Genomic DNA, 22501 nt, shown 5'->3' on the forward strand with positions numbered 1-22501 from the left:
CCTTCCTTCTTTCCTCCCTCCCTCCCTTCCTTCCTTCTTTCCTCCCTCCGTCCTTTCCTATCCTTTTCTTTCTTCAGAACTTCTCACCTTCTAACATACTATATAAAAGTTATTCATCGTTTATGGTCTGAGGCCCCTGGTAGAATACAGGCCCCATGAGGGCAGGGATCTTTGTCACTCTTTGGCCACTGGTGTATCCTGGGCACCTAGCACATATTAGACCTCTTGGCTAAATGAACCGTCTGGGAGAAATGACGGAAGTCGCTGTCTTCATGTTGATAGGCGTAAGGATGAGGGCAAAGTCTGTTGGCCTCCATCTTCACTCACTCACAGAATAAAATCTGAAGCACCTACTAAGGGCACAGTGGTGGGGATTCAAACAAAGTGGATGGACTGGGGCCGTGCTGGAAAGGGCCTTGAAGGGCACGCTAAGGACTCTGAGCCTGACCTTAGATGCAAAGATGGACTCAGGAAGGGGTTTTAAAGTTAAGGGACTGCCGTGATCGGACTGTATTTTGGAGAGACCCCTCTGGGGTTGGGGGGTGGAGGGATGAGGGGAAGGGAGTCACGGGAGGCCAGGAACAGCTGCCGGAGAGATGACGAAGGCCTGGACAAAGGCCAATGTGGGAGGTGAGCGTGGGGCAGGGAGAGGCCAGGGCGGGGGTGGGGTGGAGAGAGTCAAGGATTCTCCAGGGCTTCCAGTTAAGTCTCTGAATGGAAACTGACACCGCCAACCAGAGGAGGGAATCGGGGCGGGTGGGTTTTTCATCTGGTTTGGGGCATATTTCTATGAAGGTGCCTCGATGAAACGAATTCGTGCAACAATTATTGAGCCCCTAAGTGTGCGCTGGGCACTGCGAAATCTCCCTAGACTTGGGCAGGAACTGGAGTCAGAGATACGACCGGGGAAAGAGACGGGTCTAGCGACAGAAACTTGGGCGTCACCTGTGAGTAGGTGCCGGCTCTGGTCACAGCGAAGAGGGCGATGGGGCCCAGGTGGTGAGCGTACAGAAAGTCAGCAGGCTGTTCTCAGAGATCCTAGTCCCCCGCGGCTGGAGGAGGATGAAGACTCGCAAAGGCCGCTGAGAAGGACCCGCCTGAGTCCAAGGAGACCCGTAAGAGAGTGAGGCGGAGAACGTCATCGTTCAGGGATTCTTAAATCCATGACCAGAAAAAAGAAAAAGAAACCCTTGACTTTTTCTATTTTTTCCCAGGCTGACTAAGATGCTTATAATGGGATGAAAATGTCCCTATTGCCTCATCAAGGAAGCATTCTACTGGGAAACGAGCAAAGCTGGATGAGCTGCGGAACAGATCCGCGTGTGCTCCCCGCTGCCAGTCTAACCAGCTGACCCGAACCCCCATCACAGAACCGCACAAACAAGCCAGAAAGCCAAACCCTCCCAGGCGCAGAGCCCTAAGATGTGAAGGAGGCCCAGCTCTGGCTGCCTCGTTCCCCAGGGCTCAGCTTCCACGCAGCACTCGGAGGATAACCACGCTGCACCCCCAGCTCTCCAAGTCCACGGGCACATCTGAGTGTGAGTTAAGGAATGCTCGTAAAGTGCTCTGAGCTTCTTAAAGGAAAGAAACAGGACGTCTGTACATCATTTCTGCGAGCCTGTTAACCAGTGTCTAAGTCTCCCTCTTCAAAGCCGCTCACCACCAGGGCTCTGTAGTCAGAGCTCAGTATTCCCAAGAATTTGGTTACCATGGGGACCGAAGAAGGACACACATGCCCTGGATTCCAGAAATACAAAAGGAACTGTCTATGTCATGAAGAACCTAGGGGTAAGATAGGAATAAAGACACAGACCTACTAGAGAATGGACTTGAGGATATGGGGAGGGGGAAGGGTAAGCTGGGACAAAGTGAGAGAGTGGCACGGACATATATACACTACCAAACGTAAGGTAGATAGCTAGTGGGAAACAGCCGCATAGCACAGGGAGATCAGCTCGGTGCTTTGTGACCACCTAGAGGGGTGGGATAGGGAGGGTGGGAGGGAGACGCAAGAGGAAGGAGATACGGGAACATACGTGTATGTATAACTGATTCACTTTGTTATAAAGCAGAAACTAACCACTGTAAAGCAATTATACTCCAATAAACATGAAAAAAAAAAAAGGAACTGTCTAAACAGGTCTGGAAGAGTTGGGGTGGGGGCGGATGATGCAGGTGTCACTGAGGCGGGTTAACAGACGGAGACTTTGGTCCGAGGTCCGAAAAATCAGAACGTGTTATCTTTCAGGGAGTGCTTGGAGCAGGCAGGCAGCGAGGAAGAGGAGAGATGGAATGACTCTGAGCCTGACCATCCGACGTGGCCTAGAACCTTCACAATCAACAGGTCAGCACAGATCTGTGGAGAGTCTGCCACGCACATGGCCCTGTGCTGAGAAGAAGCATAAGCCGAAGAGCTGATAATTCCACATCAACAGGAAAGAAGCTTAACGCCGTGTGGCATTTCATTCAGTCAGATTGAACCAGGCTTATCGAGTTGAGCATCGCTCAAGCGGGAAGCACACGCTCTCGAGAGCATAGAGCCGTAAAGACGACGGGGAAGACTGTCTACCCGGGCGAGGTCTCACTGTAGTGGCCAGGACAGAGACACACATAAAGATTAGGCAGGGCAGGAGAAAACACCAGAACGGAGGTACACACAGAACGCTCTGGGGGCAGGGAACAGGGACGGATTGGTTCTGACTTAGAACATGAAGGGGAGGATGCTACGGACGTGATATCAAGCTGCTATCTATCTCTTGAGCATCTCTTCTGATGGCGGCAATGAACAACATGACAAAAATTCCTGCCCTCACAGAGCTTCCAATGAGCAGAGGCTGGGGAAGGGCTGAGAGGAGCTGGGCGAGTGAGTGAAGGTCTGGGAGTGGATATCGTATGTGTGTGTGTTTGAGGCAGGGCTTGGGAGGTGTGGGTGGGATGCTCTGAGGCTAGGCGGACCCCTGGAGTGGGGCTGTGTTGTGGACGACAGTACACACCACAACAAGGCATTTTACTAGGCTTCACTGCCCGGCCAAACATTTGGGGACCCAACCCAAAGTCCACCCATCTCCCTTCTTATTTTATTACTAGCTTGGCCTTGGTCCCTAACCTCAGATGTGCCTCGGGCAGAGCCCAACAGCAGGGGGAAGTAGTGCGGTTGGTCCTGTGCTTTAGGGCTGGCGGAGACAAAAGGACCTCTCAGCAGAGCCAGAGCTGGAGGGACGAGAAACGCTAAGGAGGCCTCGGCAACGGTTCAGGCAAGAGGTGATGAGGGCCGTGGCCGTGCGGATCGAGGGGAAGGCACAGCCAGGAGGTGACCAGGACTTGGCCAACACTGAAGTTGAAGACGAAGGAGTCAGGATGGATGTGAACGGGATGCGTAGGATGGAGGGGCCTCTGGGAAGACAGAACACTGGGGGTCAGATGTGGGAAGGAATGTGAGTTCCATTCGGACATGCTGATTTGGGAGCCGCCCGAGGAGGTTTACACGGCGATGCTACCCAGGGAGCTTGGGATAAAAGGCAGCAGCACTACCTTGTTGATCTGGGTTCACCCACCTGGAAATAGTGACTGAAGCCCCTTCCAAGTACTAGACTAAAGGGACAACTGAGCAGCTGTTGGGGGAGTGAACGGTGATGGATTAGGTTTTAGTTACAGAATCTTATCACTGGCGGGGCGCTCAGAGGGGAAGGGGCTTAAGTAGCAGAGGTACCCAATAAACGTTTGTCAAATGCAGCCAAACTTGCCACTTGGGACAAACGTTGCGTGCAGAATTGTCGCACATCCGTTCAGGTGGTATCAGAATTCCTCCAGGGCTAGGGCTTCAGCGCCTCATTATCAGTCCATTTTACTCTGAGGCAGATTATGCCGGAATTATGTATTTATGTATTTATTTTATTCTACTTTTCGTTTTGGTTGTGCCGCATGGCATGTGGGATCTTAGTTCCCCGACCAGGGATCAAACCTGAGCCCCCTGCATGGGAAGTGTGGAGTCTTAACCACTGGACTGCCAGGGAAGTCCCGAATGTATTTATTTATTTTAATTTTTTTTAGATGTTGGGGGTAGGAGTTTATTAATTAATTTTTGCTGTGTTGGGTCTTCGTTTCTGTGCGAGGGCTTTCTCTAGTTGTGGCAAGCGGGGACCACTCTTCATCGCGGTGCGCGGGCCTCTCACTATCGCGGCCTCTCTTGTTGCGGAGCACGGGCTCCAGACGCGCAGGCTCAGTAGTTGTGGCTCACGGGCCTAGTTGCTCCGCGGCATGTGGGATCCTCCCAGACCAGGGCTCGAACCCGTGTCCCCTGCATTAGCAGGCAGATTCTCAACCACTGCGCCACCAGGGAAGCCCCCGAATGTATTTATTTTTGAGTAGAAAGAGGCTTCCCTATAATTTCAGTTCAGATACCACTTCTTATCTCTGGAACGACGCTGTCCTGAAATATCTCGAGGCACTTGCTTTTTGTCTGTTTTCCCCACTACAGTGTTTCTCCCACCTCAAGGGGCAGACGCTTTGCTCGTTCCCTGCTATATTTTCAGCACCTAAAACGCTTCCTGGCACAGAGTAAGTGAATGATGAAGATGTGATTTTTCTGAATGAATGAATGCGTAAATGGCCTCGCCTTTGTCTTCACATTGAGTCTGAGGAATGGTAAGACGTTTAAGGGAGCTGGATGGAGGTCAGGTAGGAGAGTTACTGATGGAAGGGTGGCAGCTGCAGCTATCGGGAGGGGCCGAGATCTTGAGGGAGGAGAGCAGGAGGCAAGGTCCAAGACTTTCATTCATTTACTTATTCACCAACTTTTCTGTTTTTAATTAAAAAAATATTTTTAAAGAGCCCTCAAATCCCCCTTTTTGTTTTGTTTTATTTTATTTTTACTTCTTTTGGCCACGTGGCTCAGGGAATCTTAGCTCCCAGATGAGGGATTGAACCCGCGCCCTCGGCAGTGAAAGCGCAGAGTCCCAATCACTGGATTGCCAGGGAATTCCCCTTATTCACCAACTTTTGTTTGTTTGTTTGTTTTGCGGTCCTCCCACTGTTGTGGCCTCTCCCCTTGCGGAGCACAGGCTCCGGAAGCGCAGGCTCAGCGGCCATGGATTACGGGCCCAGCCGCTCCACGGCATGTGGGATCTTCCCGGACCGGGGCACGAACCCGTGTCCCCTGCATCGGCAGGCGGACTCTCAACCACTGCGCCACCAGGGAAGCCCTGGGGCGCTACTCTTACCCCCATCTCACGGATAAGGACACTGAGTCACACAGAGGCTCGGTGAGATGCCAAAGGTTCTCTGGCCATTAAGCGGTAGAGCTGAGCTTGGAGCACAGGTCACCCCGACAATGAACTCCTTGTTTCCAACTCTTTCCTTTATACCCAGACATTTCATTAAGATCATGAAAGTCCTGTTAACACCATCGAACCTCTCCTGCTGTTGGTCTCTGTTGAATTGCACTGAGGAGGCTGAGCTCTAACCTAAGTGGCCTTTATAGAGCACAGAGGGAGGACAGTGGTCTGGAATGAGGCCACTCATCGAAGTGTGAGGACAACTCTGTTGCCTCTTGTGAATACTGAAAAAACTCTGATCACGTTAATTTTTCATAGCCTTCTATTCATTTAAACAGTATTGGTAATACTGTTTAAATTATTATCCGGAGTACTTTGGTAAAGTACTTTGGACATCCCTTCACAAGGTCATAAAAAAGGAAGACTGAGTTAAGGATGCACTGTGTATTTGAAACAGTACTTGTGCCTTCTATTATGTCATCAACTCTGCCTTCCACAGGAAGGTACTTTTAAACGCACACTTGACTGTGCAGTGACACCTAGTGGCTAGTTGAGGAATGAACAGATGCTAATTTAGGAGCAGATGCTAACAGGTTAAAAAAAATTCATTGAGCCAGGCTAGATGCCGTCTTTGTCACTCTCCTCTCTGTTTAGGTTGCGGTAAAGGAAACTTCGACAGACCTGGCTTGAATAGTAGCTTTTAAAGAGATTCCCTTTTGCACTATAAGGAACCAGGGTTCCTTGGAGAAATGGCTAATTCCAGCTCTAGAGCAAGAAATGTCAGGATGCACTTGAAATATCCTGTCCTACCAGAAACCAAGGAAGTTACTGAAGATTACCAGGGTCGTGTCAAAAGGACCAAGAAAGCAACTTGAAGAGGTTCCCACTGGCCAAAGATGGGACAGTTTGAGCATCGGTGAGAATAATAACCGCAAAGAACTGAAACACATCAATTATGTTTGAATTCATATGTTTATATTGGTACTCAAAAACCAGAGATCAACACTGCCTCCCCTTTGGAGGATGTTAAGAAATGAAATCATTATTCTGAAAACTGATAAAGAGAAGGCATCAAGCTAAAGAGAAGGTATCTGGCCTTTTTTCTGCAACTCTATCTCAGGGAAACCAAATAGTGGATGAAGGGAAGTTTCTCTTTACCAAAGTACTCTGGCTAATAAATGAAGAAGGAAAAACAGAGAATATTATCATTTGACAAACTCTAAGGAAACACGGCATCTGGGAAATGGTGATCTAAGGTCACTAATATCACAAAAACAGAGGCAAGCATGAGCCCCTGATGGAGATACACAACACCATCTTTGAAATATCCTTGCCCCAAACTCAAACTTGAATCTGATTATGCCTCTAGTTCTGACTACTAATTTCAGGCAGTACAGGGACAGAGAAACATGTTAAAATGCCACAGTAAGGAAACCAGCAAAATTCAGACTGTGGGAAACACTAGGATAAATGATCCATAAACGGCAAGGAAAAATGAAAACGTGTGGTGGTGAGAAAATCAACAGATAAATAAAAGCTTAAAAGATGTACCAACCAATTGCAATGGATGCATCTTATTTGGAGCCAGATTCAAACAAACTGTAGGAACAAATTATGAGCTAGTAGGAGAAAACTGAACACTGGATATTTAAAATTATTATAACAGTAATGAATTGTTAAAATTTTAGGAATAATAAGATATTATTTTTCTATCTTTAAAAAGTCTTCAGTAGTCACAATAAAATATTTATGAATGAAATAATATAATGCCTGGAATTTGCCTAAAAATAATTTAGGGTCGGGACCAGGTTGAAATTGTGAGGATACACATGACACAAAATTGGCCTTGAGTTAATTATCATTTAAGATGAGTGATGGGTACGTAGGGTTTCATTTTCTTATTCTATCTTTCTATAACTTTGAAGATTTCCCTACTAAAAAGTTAAAAGGCAAAAGAAAAAAATGGGACCAAGTTATTATCCTGGGTTTGGAAAAAGAAATTGATTAGAAACTAGTCCGTTCTGCTTGAAGTCTTATGTGACCTGATTTAATCATGTCAACCTCATTTCTTATTGAATAAGAAGGGGCAAAGAGAAAGAATTACTGAAACCTACTACAGGTCATAAACATTAAGCAATTTATAAATAGCATCTCAGTAAATACTGAAAGATAGTCTCTAACAATAATACTATGAGGTAGATTATATTATCAGCACTTACAAGATGGGAAAACCAAGTCTTTTAGAGGCTGAGTAACTCCCCAAGCATCATCCAGGATTCAAACTAAAACATACTTGTTGATCGTGTTACACCAGGCTGCCTCCCAAGACGCAGGAAAGAGGATGGAGAGGATAGAGTGGGAACTAGGATGAGACAGCTGAGATGCCTGGGGCTCAAGATTTAAGGAGGTACTCTCAGCTCCAACCCTGTACACACTTGGACAACCGTGAGACTGAGTGTCTCCTTAAATTTTGCACAACAGGTGCGCCCGCTTCCTCACCCTAGTCCCAGCCCTGGGTAAAGATAGTCTAGGTATTCTTTAAATAGAGTTTGCTTTCTCTGCAGCCTCTGCAGTGAAGGCTGGAAAGTCTGAATGAGGGCTGGAGCAGAAGAGGTGGAGGCTCCTGTCACACAGGAGGATTTTAACAACTGGGGAGTCACTGATTATCTAGGAGAGACCTGGCTTCTGAAGGGAGGTTGAGGCCTAAAGAATAAAATCATGCAACCACTTGCACCTGCTATTCTCTAAAATCAAGGGAACTGGACCCCAAGTAAAGCCCTGGAAACAGAACTAGAATAATAGGAGGCACATGTGCTCTGCTGAAAGGCCCACGGACCATGAATAACTAAGGCGGTAGCAGTCCGGCTCTGGCAAACGCTCCCTGCCCTTCTGGCATTCAAGGGGAGTGTGGGGTAAAAACGAAGTATCTCTAGCCCTTTATGCTCCCCAGATATTCATGACCCCAAACTACAGATTGACTTAGATATTCTCTGAATCTCCCAGAACCCTGCTGTGGCTAATGTAGATGTTCAGCTTAAGCTGAGGGGATATTCTCTATATCCAAATCAGTTTGGCAACTGGCAAAGGCATTTACTTAGATACAGTGCAAATGTTTGTGTGCTGTAGGCTGAAGAAATTCAAGAAGAAAGTCAGTACTCAGTATTTCTTAATTCATCAATAATATGAATTTAGAAAGAGAAATTAAGAAATAATCCCGGGCTTCCCTGGTGGCGCAGTGGTTGAGAGTCCGCCTGCCGATGCAGGGGACATGGGTTCGTGCCCTGGTCCGGGAAGATCCCACATGCCGCGGAGTGGCTGGGCCCATGGGCCATGGCCGCTGAGCCTGCGCGTCCGCAACGGGAGAGGCCACAACAGTGAGAGGCCCGCGTGCCGCAAAAAAAGGAAAAAAAAAAAAAAAGGAAGAAATAATCCCATTTAAAATTGCATCAGAAAGAACAAAATACCTAGGAATAAATTTAACCAAGGAGGTGAAAGATCTTTACACCGAAAACTATTAAGACATTAATGGAAAATCTGGAGAAGACACAAATAAATGGAAAGATATTCCATGCTCATGGATTAGAAGAATTAATATTGTTCAAATCTTCATATTACCCAAAGCAATCTACAGATTTAATGCAATCCTTATTAAAATTTCAATGGAATTTTTTACAGAAATAGAAAAACAATGTTAAACTTTGTATGGAACCACAAAAGACCCTGAATAGCCAAAGAAATCTGGAGAAAGAAGAACAAAGCTGAAGGCATCACATTTCCTGATTTCAAACTATATTACAAAGCTATCATAATCAAAAGAGTATGGTATTGGCATAAAAACAGATACAAAGCTCAATGGAACAGATCAGAGAGTCCAGAAATAAACCCAGGCATACACGGTCAACTAATTTACAACAAAGAAGCCAAGAATGTACCATAGGGAAAGGACAGTCTCTTCAATAGATGGTGTTGGGAAAACTGGACAGCCACATGCAAAAGATTGAAACTGGACTACTCTCTTACACCATACACAAAAATCAACTCAAAATGGATGAAAGACTTGAACATAAGACCTGAAACTGTAAAATTCCTAGAAGAAACCATAGAGGGTAACCTCCCTGACATCGGTCTTGGCAATGATTTTTTTTTTGTATTTGACTCTGAAAACACAGGCAACAGAAGCAAAAATAAACAAGTGGGACTACATCAAGCTAAAAACCATCTGCACAGAAAAAATAAACCATCCACAAAATAAAAAGGCAACATATTAAATGGGAGAAATTATTTGCAAATCGTATATATGTAATGGGTTAATATCCAAAATACATAAAAAAACTAATATAACTCGAGAGTAAAAAAACCCCAAACAATCAGATTAAAAAGTGGGCAGAGGATCTGAATAGACATTTTTCCAAAAAAGATATACAGATGGCCAAGAGGTACATGAAAAGGTGCTCAACATCACTAATCACCAGGGAAATGAAAATCGAAGCCACATGAGATGTCACCTCACACTTGTTAGAATGGCTATTATGAAAAAGACAAGAAGTGACAAGTACTGGCAAGGATGAGGAGAAAACGGAATCCTTATGCACTGCTGGTGGGAATGTATATTGGTGCAGCCACTATGGAAAACAGTATGGAAGTTCCTCACAAAATTAAAAATAGAACTACCATATGCTCTAGCAATTCCACTTATGAGTATATATCTGAAGGAAATGAAATCACTAGCTTGAAGAGGTATCAGCACCCCTACGTTCACTGCAGCTTTATCTACCATAGCCAAGGTGTAGAAATGATGTAAGCGTCCATAGACAGATGAATGGATAAAGAAGATGTGGTACATACATACAATGGAATATCATTTAGCCATAAAAAGAAGGAAATCTTGCCATTTGCAGCAACATGGCTGGACTGTGAAAGCATCATGCTAAATGAAATAAGTCAGAGAAAGGGAAATACTGTATAATCTCACTCATATGTGGAACTAAAAAAAACAACAACTGAACTCACAGATACAGAGAACAGATTGGTGATTGCCGGAGGGTGGGGAGGTGGAGAGTGGGAGATCTAGCTAAAGGTGGTCAAAAGGTAGAAACATCCAGCTATAAGATAAATTAGTTCTGGGGATGTAATGTACAGCAGTGACCACGGTTAACAATATTGTACATTGTATCGTATATTTGAAAGTTACTAAGAGAGTGGATCTTAAAATTTCTCATGGGACTTCCCTGGTAGCGCAATGGTTAAGAATCCACCTGCCAATGCAGGGGACACGGGTTCGAGCCCTGGTCCGGGAAGATCCCACATGCCGGGGAGCAACTAAGCCCGTGCGCCACAACTACTGAGCCTGTGCTCTAGAGCCCATGCTCCGCAACAAGAGAAGCCACCGCAATGAGAAGCCCGCACATCGCAACGAAGAGTAGCCCCTGCTCATCGCAACTAGAGGAAGCCCGCGTGCAGCAATGAAGACCTAATGCAGCCAAATAAATAAATAAATTTGTAAAAAAGAAAAATTTCTCATCTCAGGAAAAAAATGTGTAACTTTGTTTAATGAACGATGTTAACTAAATGGTGGTAATCATTTCATAAGATAAACATACATCAAAGCATTATGTTGTATTTTAAACTAATGCAATATTATATGTCAATTCCATCTCAAAACTGGAGAAAGAAAATGCAAATGCTCACCGCAGATGAATCAAGTGCTACCCTATGCCTAAAGAACAGTTTCCTTACGTGGAATAGACAGTGATGCCTTCCCTGTCTTCGATCTTAATGCTGTCATCGCTGGGAGCTGGTGGGTCGCTTTGAAACTCATTTGGAATCCGGAACCAGACTTTTAATTTCTTCTGTAGGGACCCATCGGCACTGGGGAATACGGCAAAGGAAATAGGAACTGTCATCCCCATCCCGATTCCTGAAAACACAAAACCCCACAGATGGATGTGGGTGTTAGAGACAGAACCTGCTCAGGCCCATGGACCATCTGCTGGTCTCATTCTTCTTCCAAGACAATATTTGTTGTTCTTGAAATTCATAATAAGTATTTCAGGCATTAAAACATATCATCAGACACAGACAAAATGCCTCTTGTTTGTATATATTGGAGGTAAGAGCATAGTGATTCAACTCGTCTGGAAAAAATTATTTGGTAATATATATTTAAGACTGTAAATATATCAGTATCTAATTACTTCCTATCTAATTGTTGATTTTCATGAAATAATCCAAGATACGGAAAAGGCTATAGGTAATAGGATTTTCCTTGCAGCAGAATTTATAATTGTGAAAAATTGGGATTCATATAAATGTTCAACATAGGAATATGTCTAAGTAAGTGATAGGCACACGATGCAATTTGATTTATCTATTAATAGTTAGGCTTAGGACTATTTAGCTACAGTGTAAAATAATTATGAAATATGTGACAGAAGCAGGATGTATTGCACAAACACTATGATTCCATTTTAAAAACCTATTAAAAAGCCCTAAAAAATACATTTGAAGACGACAATGATTATATAAGAAAAGATGGATTAGTGGTGCTGTTTTGTTATTTTCAAAATTTTTTAATGAGTTTATAATTTTTACACATATTTTCTTCTAAAGAAAATGTTATGACAGTGCTAAGCAGGAAAAGATTTCTTCTTGACCTCCTACTGGTCATCTTATGTCCAAAGCCTGATTACTTTGGTCCTAGTAAATGTTACTAAGGTTGATACTAGTTTCTAACTTTCTCAATTATCAACTTGAGATATATCCTAAAAATTCAACACGTTGTCTCTTTTTTTCACCTTGTGTTCTGACCCATTTTGGGTTTGCACTGATTCCAAAGTGCAGGACAAATTAGAGACCTAAAGAGTTAAATTCGTATTTAAATATGGTTTACATGCTAATAGGCACACTGAAACTTCAGGCCTCTCATTTTAAAAACGGGGAGGCAGCCAGCATAGACTGCCAAGTCTTTTTCTTTCTTTATTTGTTTGTTTGTTTATTATTTTTAGGCCATGCCACACGGCTTGTAGGATCTTAGTTCCCCGACCAGGGATCGAACCTGGGCCCCCGGCAGTGAGAGCGCTGAGTCCTAACCACTGGGCCGTCAGGGAATTCCCCTGGACTGCCACGACTTTAAGAGGGGAGCAGCCTAAGAATTCTCGGGCTCTTTATTTGCCAGAACAGAGCCGGGGACCCTCGGGGATCACTCACTGATCCGCGGTATCCCCACACAATCTGAGCTACCAGGGGGCTGACTCTGCAGATTTCCAGCGTGGGGGCAGAGGTCTCATGTCAGAAGCTGGCCTTGTTCTGTGGCCTGGCTTATCGTGGGCACACCTTACCAATTGGGCATTTGCACCAATCCAAAGACATGATAAGCACTGGAGGGTTAAAAAATAACAAAGAAACAAGCAAAGAAACGAACAATCAGCATTGTGTCTCCACCCCTGGAAGAGAAGCATGAACTCAGTGCTACTGAGTGGGGATCCCACAAAGTCGGGGGAGACTGGCACGAAGTCAGTGGGTCTCCCCAGGGCCTCCCTGCCCACGGAGCACAGCAAGATCGTGTGTCACTGAAACAGGGAGTGACAGGGGCCTTGTGGTCCCTCCCTGTGTTTTCCATCGAGGACGTGAGACTATGCAGCCCTGGCCTATGAGACCAGAGCCAGTCCTTCAGGGATACTCACCCTTGTCATTGGTGCCTCCCACATACTTCATGACTTTGGGCATTGCTTCCCGTAGAGCCTCATCCACAGGCTTATCAGTCACTTCCACTGTGGCAAACTTCCCACCTTCACAGGCCCTCTCCTCATAGGAGACCTCTCCCTAGAGGCAGAGAATATGCAGCACTTAAGAGATATAAAGTAGCAACCTGTGACGACTCTAGAAACAGTGAAAGTCCAGTTACCAGAGGCACACACTGCTAAGGAACCTTCCATAACGAGCCCAACTATGGTGACAGGGAAGAGACAGGCCAGAGTATGAAGGGCCCTGACAAACAGATTCTGAGATTTCTTACAGATGTAGAGACAGCAGAAAAAACTTCATATAATCAATATTCACAGAGAAATAATAGAAGATATTACAACCCAAACCACCGAGAACATCCCCAGAATGCTATAAAAATAGACCGTTCTGAGATCAAAGAGCTCTGGGAAATTAAAAAGATAACAGACAGGAAAAATTCAGTGGAAAGGCTGGAAGAGAAAATTGAAGGAAATATTCTAGAAAGTCAAGTAAAAAGGCAAAGAAGTAGAAAATAGAAAAGAAAATCAAAGGATCAAGCCAAGAGGTCCAACCTCTGAATAACAGGAGACCCAGGAAAAGAGAAGAGAAAATTGTGAAGGAGGAAACAAAGAAATACAGCAACCATCCCACAAAACTCTATGGCCCCAAGATTAGCCTCAATCTAGTAGAAGGGCTGCGATTCAAGAAGAATCAGAGTACTTCTTTTCACACTGTACTCCCAGATGCAATTCCTCTTCCCAATCTGCCCCTCAATGACCAGCTGCACTGTCACTTGCCCCCCAAACCCTTCCTCCTTGGCAGTGATCCCCTCTCTGTGTTGAGTCTCTGTCCTAAGGTCATTACCCTTTCCCTATAGACCCACACAGCTCTCTTTCACCCCTCTTCCTCTTCTTCACCATTTGATGTCTCATATGAAAAAATTTTGTATTCCTGAACATACTGTAAGGCAGCGCTTTCAAACTTTAAAAAAAAAAACACAATCCATAACAAGAAATACATTTTTACACCACACCCTATCATGAACATACAGGTTTGAAGCAAAGTTTCACAAAATAACACTTTACCTTTATGGACCGGATGCATTATGATACATGTCTTTTCTTTTTTTTTTTTAATTGAAGTATAGTTGATTTACAATGTTGTGTTAGTACAACAAAGTGATTCAGATATATATATATATATATATATTCTTTTTCAGATTCTGTTCCCTTATAAGATATTACAAAATATTGGATATAGTTCCCTGTGCTATACAGTAGGTCCTTGTTGGTTATCTATTTAATACATATAGTAGTGTGTATATGTTAATCCCAAACTCCTAATTTATCCCTCCCCCCACCTTACCCTTTGGTAATCATGTTTGTTTTCCATGCCCATGGATCTATTTCTGTTTCGTATATAAGTTCATTTGTATCATTTTTTTTAAAGATTCCACATATAAGTGATATCATATGATGTATGTCTTTGTCTGACTTACTTCACTTAGTATGATAATCTCTAGGTCCATTCACGTTGCTGCAAATGGCATTGTTTCATTCTTTTTTATGGCTGAGTAATGTTCCATTGTGTATATACACTACACCTCATTTATCCATTCAACTGTCGATGGATATTTAGGTTGTTTCCATGTCCTGGCTATTGTAAATAGTGCTGCAGTGAACATTGGGGTGCGTGTATCTTTTCGAATTATGTTTTTTTCTGGATATATGCCCAGCAGTAGGATTTCAGGATCACATAGAGGCTCTATCTTTAGTTTTTAAAGGAACCTCCATACTGTTCTCCATAGCGACATGCCTTTTCTTTCTATCCTGTTTATTTCTATTCTGCTCTACTCAAGTGAATTTTAGTCTAGTCCACTAAAAGAAAAAAAAACCTTGATCTATATTAATTTTACTATCTGGTAATGGAAAACCAGTACAGTTTGAAAAATCTGCTAGGTCTTTGTGGACAGAAACTATATCCCAGAGCTTTACATGTTAGATGCTCAAAAGATATTTATTTATTGGTTAAGGAGGTGCCTCTCTTACTAATGATTGTAAAAAATAGACACATGATAGAGGACCTGGCTGCCCTGGGCTGGTCAAACAGGCCTTCCTACAACATCTTAGACCAAAGATTCAACTTCCAAGGGGATATAATGAATCTCTAGAGGAGGGTAGGACTGTGAGTGGCCTATACAGTCTGAAAAAGTACACTTAATATTATAATCTTATACCTAGAATGCAAAAACACCTATTGTTTTTGTAATGCAAAATTGAAGGCGAGCAGTGAGAAAGGGTCAGGGAAATCTGAACATAAACCCTGAGTGCCAATTTCATATACTTCCCTCCACATGGGGCAGGGGAAATTGCACCAGACCAAGAATCGAGAGGCCACAAATTGGCCTCGACTTTGGGGCACTGTGCCTACTAATTCTGAGGACTGCTATGAGGCCCTCCCCTTAGTGAGTCTGACACTTCCAAAGAGCCTTCAGTAGCAAATTGTGTTACGTAAACTCGGGGTATTTTGCTCTTTCTGGCTCCTTCTGTCATAGCAGAGACCAGACCCAGCCTTCTTTGGTGGTCCCACTGAGTCTTTGCCACTTAAAATGTTTTAAATTCCAGAAATGTCACTCTGTGAGTCACAGGATTTCAGCCTGAAAGAGGTTTCAAGGTTCATGCAATCAAGCTAATTTTACCAAAGAGGAAATGAAGAACCAGAGAGACTGAGTTGCCCAAGACCACACAGCTGCTGAGTGGTGAAGCTGGAACCAGAATTCAAATCCCCAAACTCTGGTCTAATGCTTGCCACAAGGCTCTATGCTCCACGGGGGATGAATTGGGTATTTTTTTTAACCTCTTTCTGTAGCTACTGAGGTAGTTATTTATGACAGACATTTGTAGGTTCGTGTCACACTCAGAACAGGGCCATCAAAAGTCATTCAATGCAGCTTCTTCTCTTACAAATGAAGAAACCAATGACCAGTTCTCACGGGAGAAAGAGCTGGCTGGCTCTCTCCTTTGTTTTCTTTCCTTCCTTTATTCATTCAACCAACAACTAAAGAGATGAAAGACATGGTCCCTGACATCAGGAGGCATGGTCTAATAGAAGTAGCCAGGAAAACAGGTTATAACCTGATAATATGTTTAAGGGGAGAGGCGCTCCAGGGCAGTGTAGGAGCATGGGAGAGGACCGCCTAGGTTAGTCTGGGGGACATGGGTGTCTGTTTACTAGTTTGGGTAGGCCAAGCTGAATTTGAGGTGCTTACAGATCATCCAACTGGACATTCAGTCACCGATGCATTGATTCATCGAATAAACATCTACTGAAAACCTCTGCCAAGTGCTACAGATTTGGAGATTAATATGATACGGGCAGTCTCGTTGGATGGTGAGAAGCATTACATAATTATTATATGATGTAGTAAATGCTCTGATAGTTTAGGGAGGGCAGTTTCAGGTAGCGGGCGCCCTAGAGGTAAAAGCAAAGAGCTGAAGAACTTTATGATGACGGTGAAAAATATAAGTAATTCACTGCCACTGGAGCAAGAACGGTCCAGCAGGGCATGGCCAGAAAGGAGGCCAGAGACTCTGGCAGGACCCAGATTTCCGAACATCTGAAGGCTCTCACAGGGAGTTGGATTTTGGAACCATTAGTCCAATGATGGTGATCTGACAGCAAGTCCATTTCATCTACCCCAAATTAGTTCACCCTACTTTTGTAATCTAAATATAGGGCTTTGCAGGTGTGTCTGAGTCTTGAGTGAGCATGTTCTCAGCTTGTTCCCCGAGGCACAAAAGTCCACGGCCAGAAAGGAACGGCTGCAGAGAAAGGAATCCAGTTTGATTCGGGGAGCCCAGCCCCCATGATAAGTCTACCATCCTTTAAGGCTGAGCTTAACTCTACCTCTTCTTCCTGAATGATCTTGCCTTCCCATGAACTTCAAAGACAGGTGACGCTAGAGCTGGAGGGGCGCTTACAAATCCACTGGTTTATCTGTCTCCTGTTACAGATGAGCAAACTGTCCATTGTACAGTTGGACACATGGGTCTGGACTCAGCAGGGGCCTGGCTCAGTTAGGATGCATCAGCATGAAGGGCAACCAAAGCTGTGAACGAGGCTGCATTGCCCAGGGAGCATACACAGAGCATTCTATATAAATTAATCACGTTAATTAATCCCCCGCCTAAACGCTGTCGTTCACCAAGTTCTTAACTTATCTGTGATGGTCCAGGCACCACTGAGCTTCTTCCTACTTTGCCGGCCATACCCAGAGCACCTCCTCACTGGCCTTCTGCTATTTGCTTCAATGCCACGGTCATTCCTGCCTCAGGGCCTCCGTACCTGCCTCTTCCTCTGCCTGGGGGATTCCTTTCCTGTCTCTGCCCAGTGAATCCCCACTCACCCAACAGGTCGCAACCTAAAAGTCACTTCCTCAGAGAGGATCCCGGTTTAAAACAGGTTCCCCATGATATTTTTATAGGCCCTTGTATTTTCACAACATAGTATATTGTAATTATAATTACAATGGAATTATAGTGGAATATAATTACAATGGAAATTGTAATGGAATAATAGTGTGTTTAATCTCCAACTGCAATCGTAAGCCCCATGGGGTCATGGACTGTCTGTATTGTGTACCGCTGTATCTCCCAGCATCTAAGACCACGTCTTACACATATATATAGTAGGCCCTCTATAAGGATTTGTGGGAAAGGAGGCCGTGGAGTGAAGCCTGGCTTTACTATGAAAAGGAATATGGTAGCCATAGCTGGCTGGAGAGATGAGAACCTAGCCTAACTATATATATCCATCCTGGAGGAAGGTTGCGCCACATTGTCTGAAGGTGGTTCTCCAACAGGTACTGCCTGTTTTCACAGCATCTATGTCTGTAACTTCTCATTTGAACCACTGCATCACTATGAAAATTTAGCTTTGAGAGATGGATATTATCCAACTATTCTGATTTTCCAGGGAGCTGAATTTAAATAGAGTTCTATTTCTGCAGAAAACAAAGCACCTAAGTTAACACTGTTAGCACATGTGATTCTTCAAATTTAACATCTTGAGTGCATTTCCTTGTTACGTGTAACAAAATAATGGCATAATGGCCTTCCCTCACCCCACATTCAGCTAGCTTGTGCTCCCACGTCAGTAACTAGATGAGGATTTCAGCCAGTGGCCACAAATAGAAGTTTTCAACATTCAGTTGGAACCCTGGTCAAGTTCAAGTCCCAGACAGAGATGTTGCAAGAATGCCTCGCAAGGTCCTCTGCAAGGGTGTTTTTTTTTTTCTCTTGCCACCTGCTGTGGTTGGTATACATGCTGATTTTGGAAGCCAGCTTTCTCACTATAAGAAAACAACAATAATTATTATAATAATGATCAACCTGAGTACTTTCTATGTGTCACGTATTATTTTAAACAACCCTGTGAAGAAGTAAGTGTTTTTATCTTCATTTTCGGATGAAAACAAGAGGTTAAGTAACGTGCCCAAGATACAGTGGCAAGAGGTGGGGTAAGGATTCCAAGCCAGGCAGTGGGGTCCTAATCAATGTGCACAGGCTGGAAACAAATCCCATAAAGATGTCCATTACTAATATCAGTCCTGCTCTCAGTACCCACAAGACCCACCCAACCCCACACAGAGAGCTGTGCATCTTTCTCCCTCCCCAAGAAATGCAGAAGGACCTGATAAGGTCTGCAGCAGCCTGGGCCTCCCCACCAGGTGCCTGGAATCAGCCCTGAACATCTGGTTGAGTCTGACTTTGAGCTACGTGGGGCACCCTGTGTAATATATTCATTCACCCAGGAAAGTGAACAATGGTTTCTGACCCAGACTCTTTCCAGGAAGAGAGAGATCATTTCAGAAAGAGGCTCTCTTCACAATAACAACACCCTGAATTTGTATATTTTTTAAAAAAAAGATTACAAGAATCTTCGACTGTTTAATTAATTGTCACATAAGGCACTGTCATTCTCATCTTACAGCTGAGGAATTTCAGGGTTCAGAGTGGTTGAGAGGTTAAGTAACTTAACCCAAATTACCTGGAAAACTAAGGGCAAGTTAACAATCAAGTGCTAGGTATTTTGTTGAACAATTTATAATTGGTTTTCTCCTTTAAATTTCAAAACAATGTTATAAGACATGGATTATTATTTTCTCTCATGATTAGCATCAGAGAGGTTAAGTGAGCTGTGACCACGAGGCTAGTAAGAGTGGAGCTGAAATGAGTTCCAACATAATGATATTACTACATTTGTAGGGTGTATTAGTTTACCAATCATTTTCGTGTTTCTTAAACAATTTAATATTTCTAGCAACTCTGGGAGTGGATGGGGAAGATATTTTGATACCCTTTCTACAGTTGTAGGAACTGAGGTTCATTCAGGTTAAATGATCTGCTTCAGCCTGGTAACAATATCCTGTATGGCTCCATATTCTTATCAAATGTTGAGGGGAGATGCTGATCAGGGAGTTGCATTTATCCCTGGAGACACCAAATCAGTGGCAGGTGACACTGTACTATAAGGGGCGAACAGAAAACCAAATGACTGGAGTATTCTGAACAGAGGCACCTTGATTCAGAGAACTGATTTCACAGATCATAAAAGAGCTGAGATGCCCAACAGGGACAGTGAAGCAACCCTGAGGTTAGTAAGCGCCCTACAGAGGTAGAGGGAGGGTGATCTTTTACCTGAGTTCAGATACCTGGATCACTTGGTGAGAACCAAAACCATGGTGGCCTGGCTAGCAAGAACTGGAGCCCCAGAGAAGCTCCTGCTTCCAGAGACCTGACAGGGAGGAGGAGGCGAGGGAGAAATACCCTGGCCTCTCCCTTCTTCCAGCCCTCCTATCTCCCTCTAGTGCCTCCCACTGGGAGCCCAGACCCTCAGCCTGCACTGCAAATAATTGTTAACGCCAAAGACAAAGTGAGTCCAATTCTACTACGGAAAGGAAAGTTCTCTGCAAGCTGTGGGTAACACGTGGATTCCTCAAGTGTCAAGGCCAACGAGGACCCTGGAGATCATCGGGCCGAGTCCACAGACTGGTATGCACACAGGCGACATCCCACCACAGACAGATCCTACTGCCTATCTGACCCGCAGGGTTTACAAACATTTGTAACAGTTAAAACTGACACAGGGCTTCCCTGGTGGCGCAGTGGTTGAGGGTCCGCCTGCCGATGCAGGGGACACGGGTTCGTGCCCCGGTCCGGGAGAATCCCACATGCCGCGGAGCGGCTGGGCCTGTGAGCCATGGCCGCTGAGCCTGCGCGTCCGGAGCCTGTGCTCCGCAACGGGAGAGGCCACAGCAGTGAGAGGCCTGTGTACCACAAAAAAACCCACAAAAACCTGACACAGTTGTCCTACTTAAAACCGTAGCCTCACCCCTAACACTCTCTAGTCCCTCTTCCCCTTCCCTGCTTTATTTTATTTTTTAATTTTTAAAATTTTTATTTATTTATTTATTTTTGCGGTACGCGGGCCTCTCACCATTGTGGCCTCTCCCGTTGCGGAGCACAGGATCCGGACGCGCAGGCTCAGCGGCCATGGCTCAAGGGCCCAGCTGCTCCGCGGCATATGGGATCTTCCCGGACTGGGGCACGAACCCGTGTCCCCTGCATCGGCAAGCGGACTCTCAACCACTGCGCCACCAGGGAAGCCCCCCTGCTTTATTTTTTGATCACAGCACTGATCACCACCTGATACATGAAATATTTGACTTACTTGCTCACTAGTCACTAAAAGAGGAGTTCCATGAGGACGGGGATTTTTGCCAGTTTTGTCCACTGCTTTATCCCCGTTGCCTATAAGAGTACCTGGCCCACTCAACAGTTATTTGTTGAATGAATAAATTTTAAATTTAGAGATTTCACATGAAGAGTCTGGATTGCTGGTTTTCCTTAAAAACCCAGCAACCCTGGTTCACATCACTGCATGACAACTGCCTGGAATTACCCTTTGCAGATGCGGACTTGAGTTCTCTGTCTCCAACTTGCCTCAGTTCGCACGCTGCCTTATAGTTTGTCACTCATTTTCATTATGTGCCTGGCTGCTTGTAGGCACCTGAATAGGTCACCTTTGATCAGGGCTAAAGTGCTTATTCTACGTAAGGCTAAGGAAACAGATATAGACAGATGAAGTAACAGGTCTCTGGCTATAGCTGCTTGAAGAGTCCAGACTCTAGTTGAGGGCTTTTGTGTGATGATCAATGTAATGGGTACCTGACTTTGGCCCCCCAGACAACACGGTCCTTTAACAGACGAAGCACTGGGCAGGGAGCTGAGTATACAGCCTCGAGGTGCGCAAAGTACCTGTCCACAGGAGATTATCATCTAGTGGCAGATTTGTTTTCAGGGGGCAGTCCAATTTGCCTGGGTGAGCACTAATGTTAATTTGGGGGAAAACTGCAATGATGCCCTCCTCACTCATCCTGTATTCTAGGACTCCAACTCCCATAGGCCAACAAGCCATTTGACAGCTCTGGGCCTTTGCACGGGCTCTTCTTGTTTCTGTGCATTCCTGCACATCCCGGAGGCCTAGCTGACGGCACCTTCTCTGCGCAGGCCCCACTATCACCCGTTGGCTGAACGGACTGCTCCTTCGCCTGCGCTCCCGGACTTGAACAGTTACCTCCTTCGCAGAGCAGATCTTGTTCTTTTATATTCAGTTCTCCACCAAGGACAGTTTGGGAGTTTCTCAAGGACAAGCACTTTTCCAGTCTTTCCTGCAACCGAAGGCCTCTCAGCGAACAAATATTCATAAAGTTTGGAATGTTTAAATGGACGAATGCACTCAAGAGGCGCAGTCCATCTCGGTAAGCTGGGATTCTCCCGTCAAACCCAACCTGCCTCACTGTCTCCCCTCCTCCCAGCAGAGCCCTCCGCCCCGCTGCACCCGACCTCCTACTCCCCTCCTTCCCAGTCCAAGCGCTGGGCATCGGAGGGCCGTGGCCACGGCAGACGCCAGAACGCACAATCCCGGGCACGTTTCTGCCCCACCTGTCCACGCTCCAGCCGCGAACAGGGTGCGGTGGGCGCGGCCGCCCTTTCGGTCCCCGGCAGCCCTGTGGGCCTACCTTGCCCCCTTTGCTCAGGATCTGCCAAGGCCAAGTCTCTACGCTCCCAAACAGCGAATTCTTGATCATGCCCAACATGGTGTCGCCGCGGCGCTCTGGATGCACGGGTAGAAGCTGGGTGGCCGCTGCGGCTGGCGTCAGCTGGTCTACCCGGAGTGGGTGGGGGGAGGGCGGGGCGTGACGGATGGGCGTGGCGATCGGGGAGGGTGTAGCGTGTCGAATGGGCGAGGCGAGCGCGGGGTGGGTGGGCGGGGCGCATCGGGCTCCGCCCCTCGGAACGCCCTCAGGGAGGTGGGACTCGGCGGGAGGGGCGGAGCAGGGGTCGCGCTCTGCGTCCTCGCGGCCGCCCGCCGGGGTCGGGGATCGGTGGGAAAGCCGGTCGACCTCTGCTTGCCCTGCCTCCCGTACTGACTCTGACCTCTTC

At 45.5% G+C, this 22501-nt stretch overlaps 1 protein-coding gene across 1 annotated transcript in view; it reads right to left on the reverse strand.

Moving 5' to 3' along the window:
• The window catches only part of HEBP1 (heme binding protein 1), a 25478-nt gene extending 3254 nt beyond the window's left edge, over positions 1 to 22224 (reverse strand). The window contains exons 1-3 of the mRNA XM_029206575.1: positions 22078 to 22224; positions 12956 to 13094; positions 11010 to 11190 (exon numbers count right to left, since the gene is read on the reverse strand). Coding sequence (XP_029062408.1) covers positions 11010 to 11190; positions 12956 to 13094; positions 22078 to 22155 — 398 coding nt within the window. The 5' untranslated portion in view covers positions 22156 to 22224. The remainder of the gene's footprint in view (positions 1 to 11009; positions 11191 to 12955; positions 13095 to 22077) is intronic.
• Between the last annotated feature and the right edge of the window lie 277 nt (positions 22225 to 22501).

This window comes from Monodon monoceros, unplaced genomic scaffold (genome assembly GCF_005190385.1).
Source record: "Monodon monoceros isolate NGI ecotype Baffin Bay Population unplaced genomic scaffold, NGI_Narwhal_1 Super_Scaffold_6, whole genome shotgun sequence".
Lineage (NCBI taxonomy): Eukaryota > Metazoa > Chordata > Mammalia > Artiodactyla > Monodontidae > Monodon > Monodon monoceros.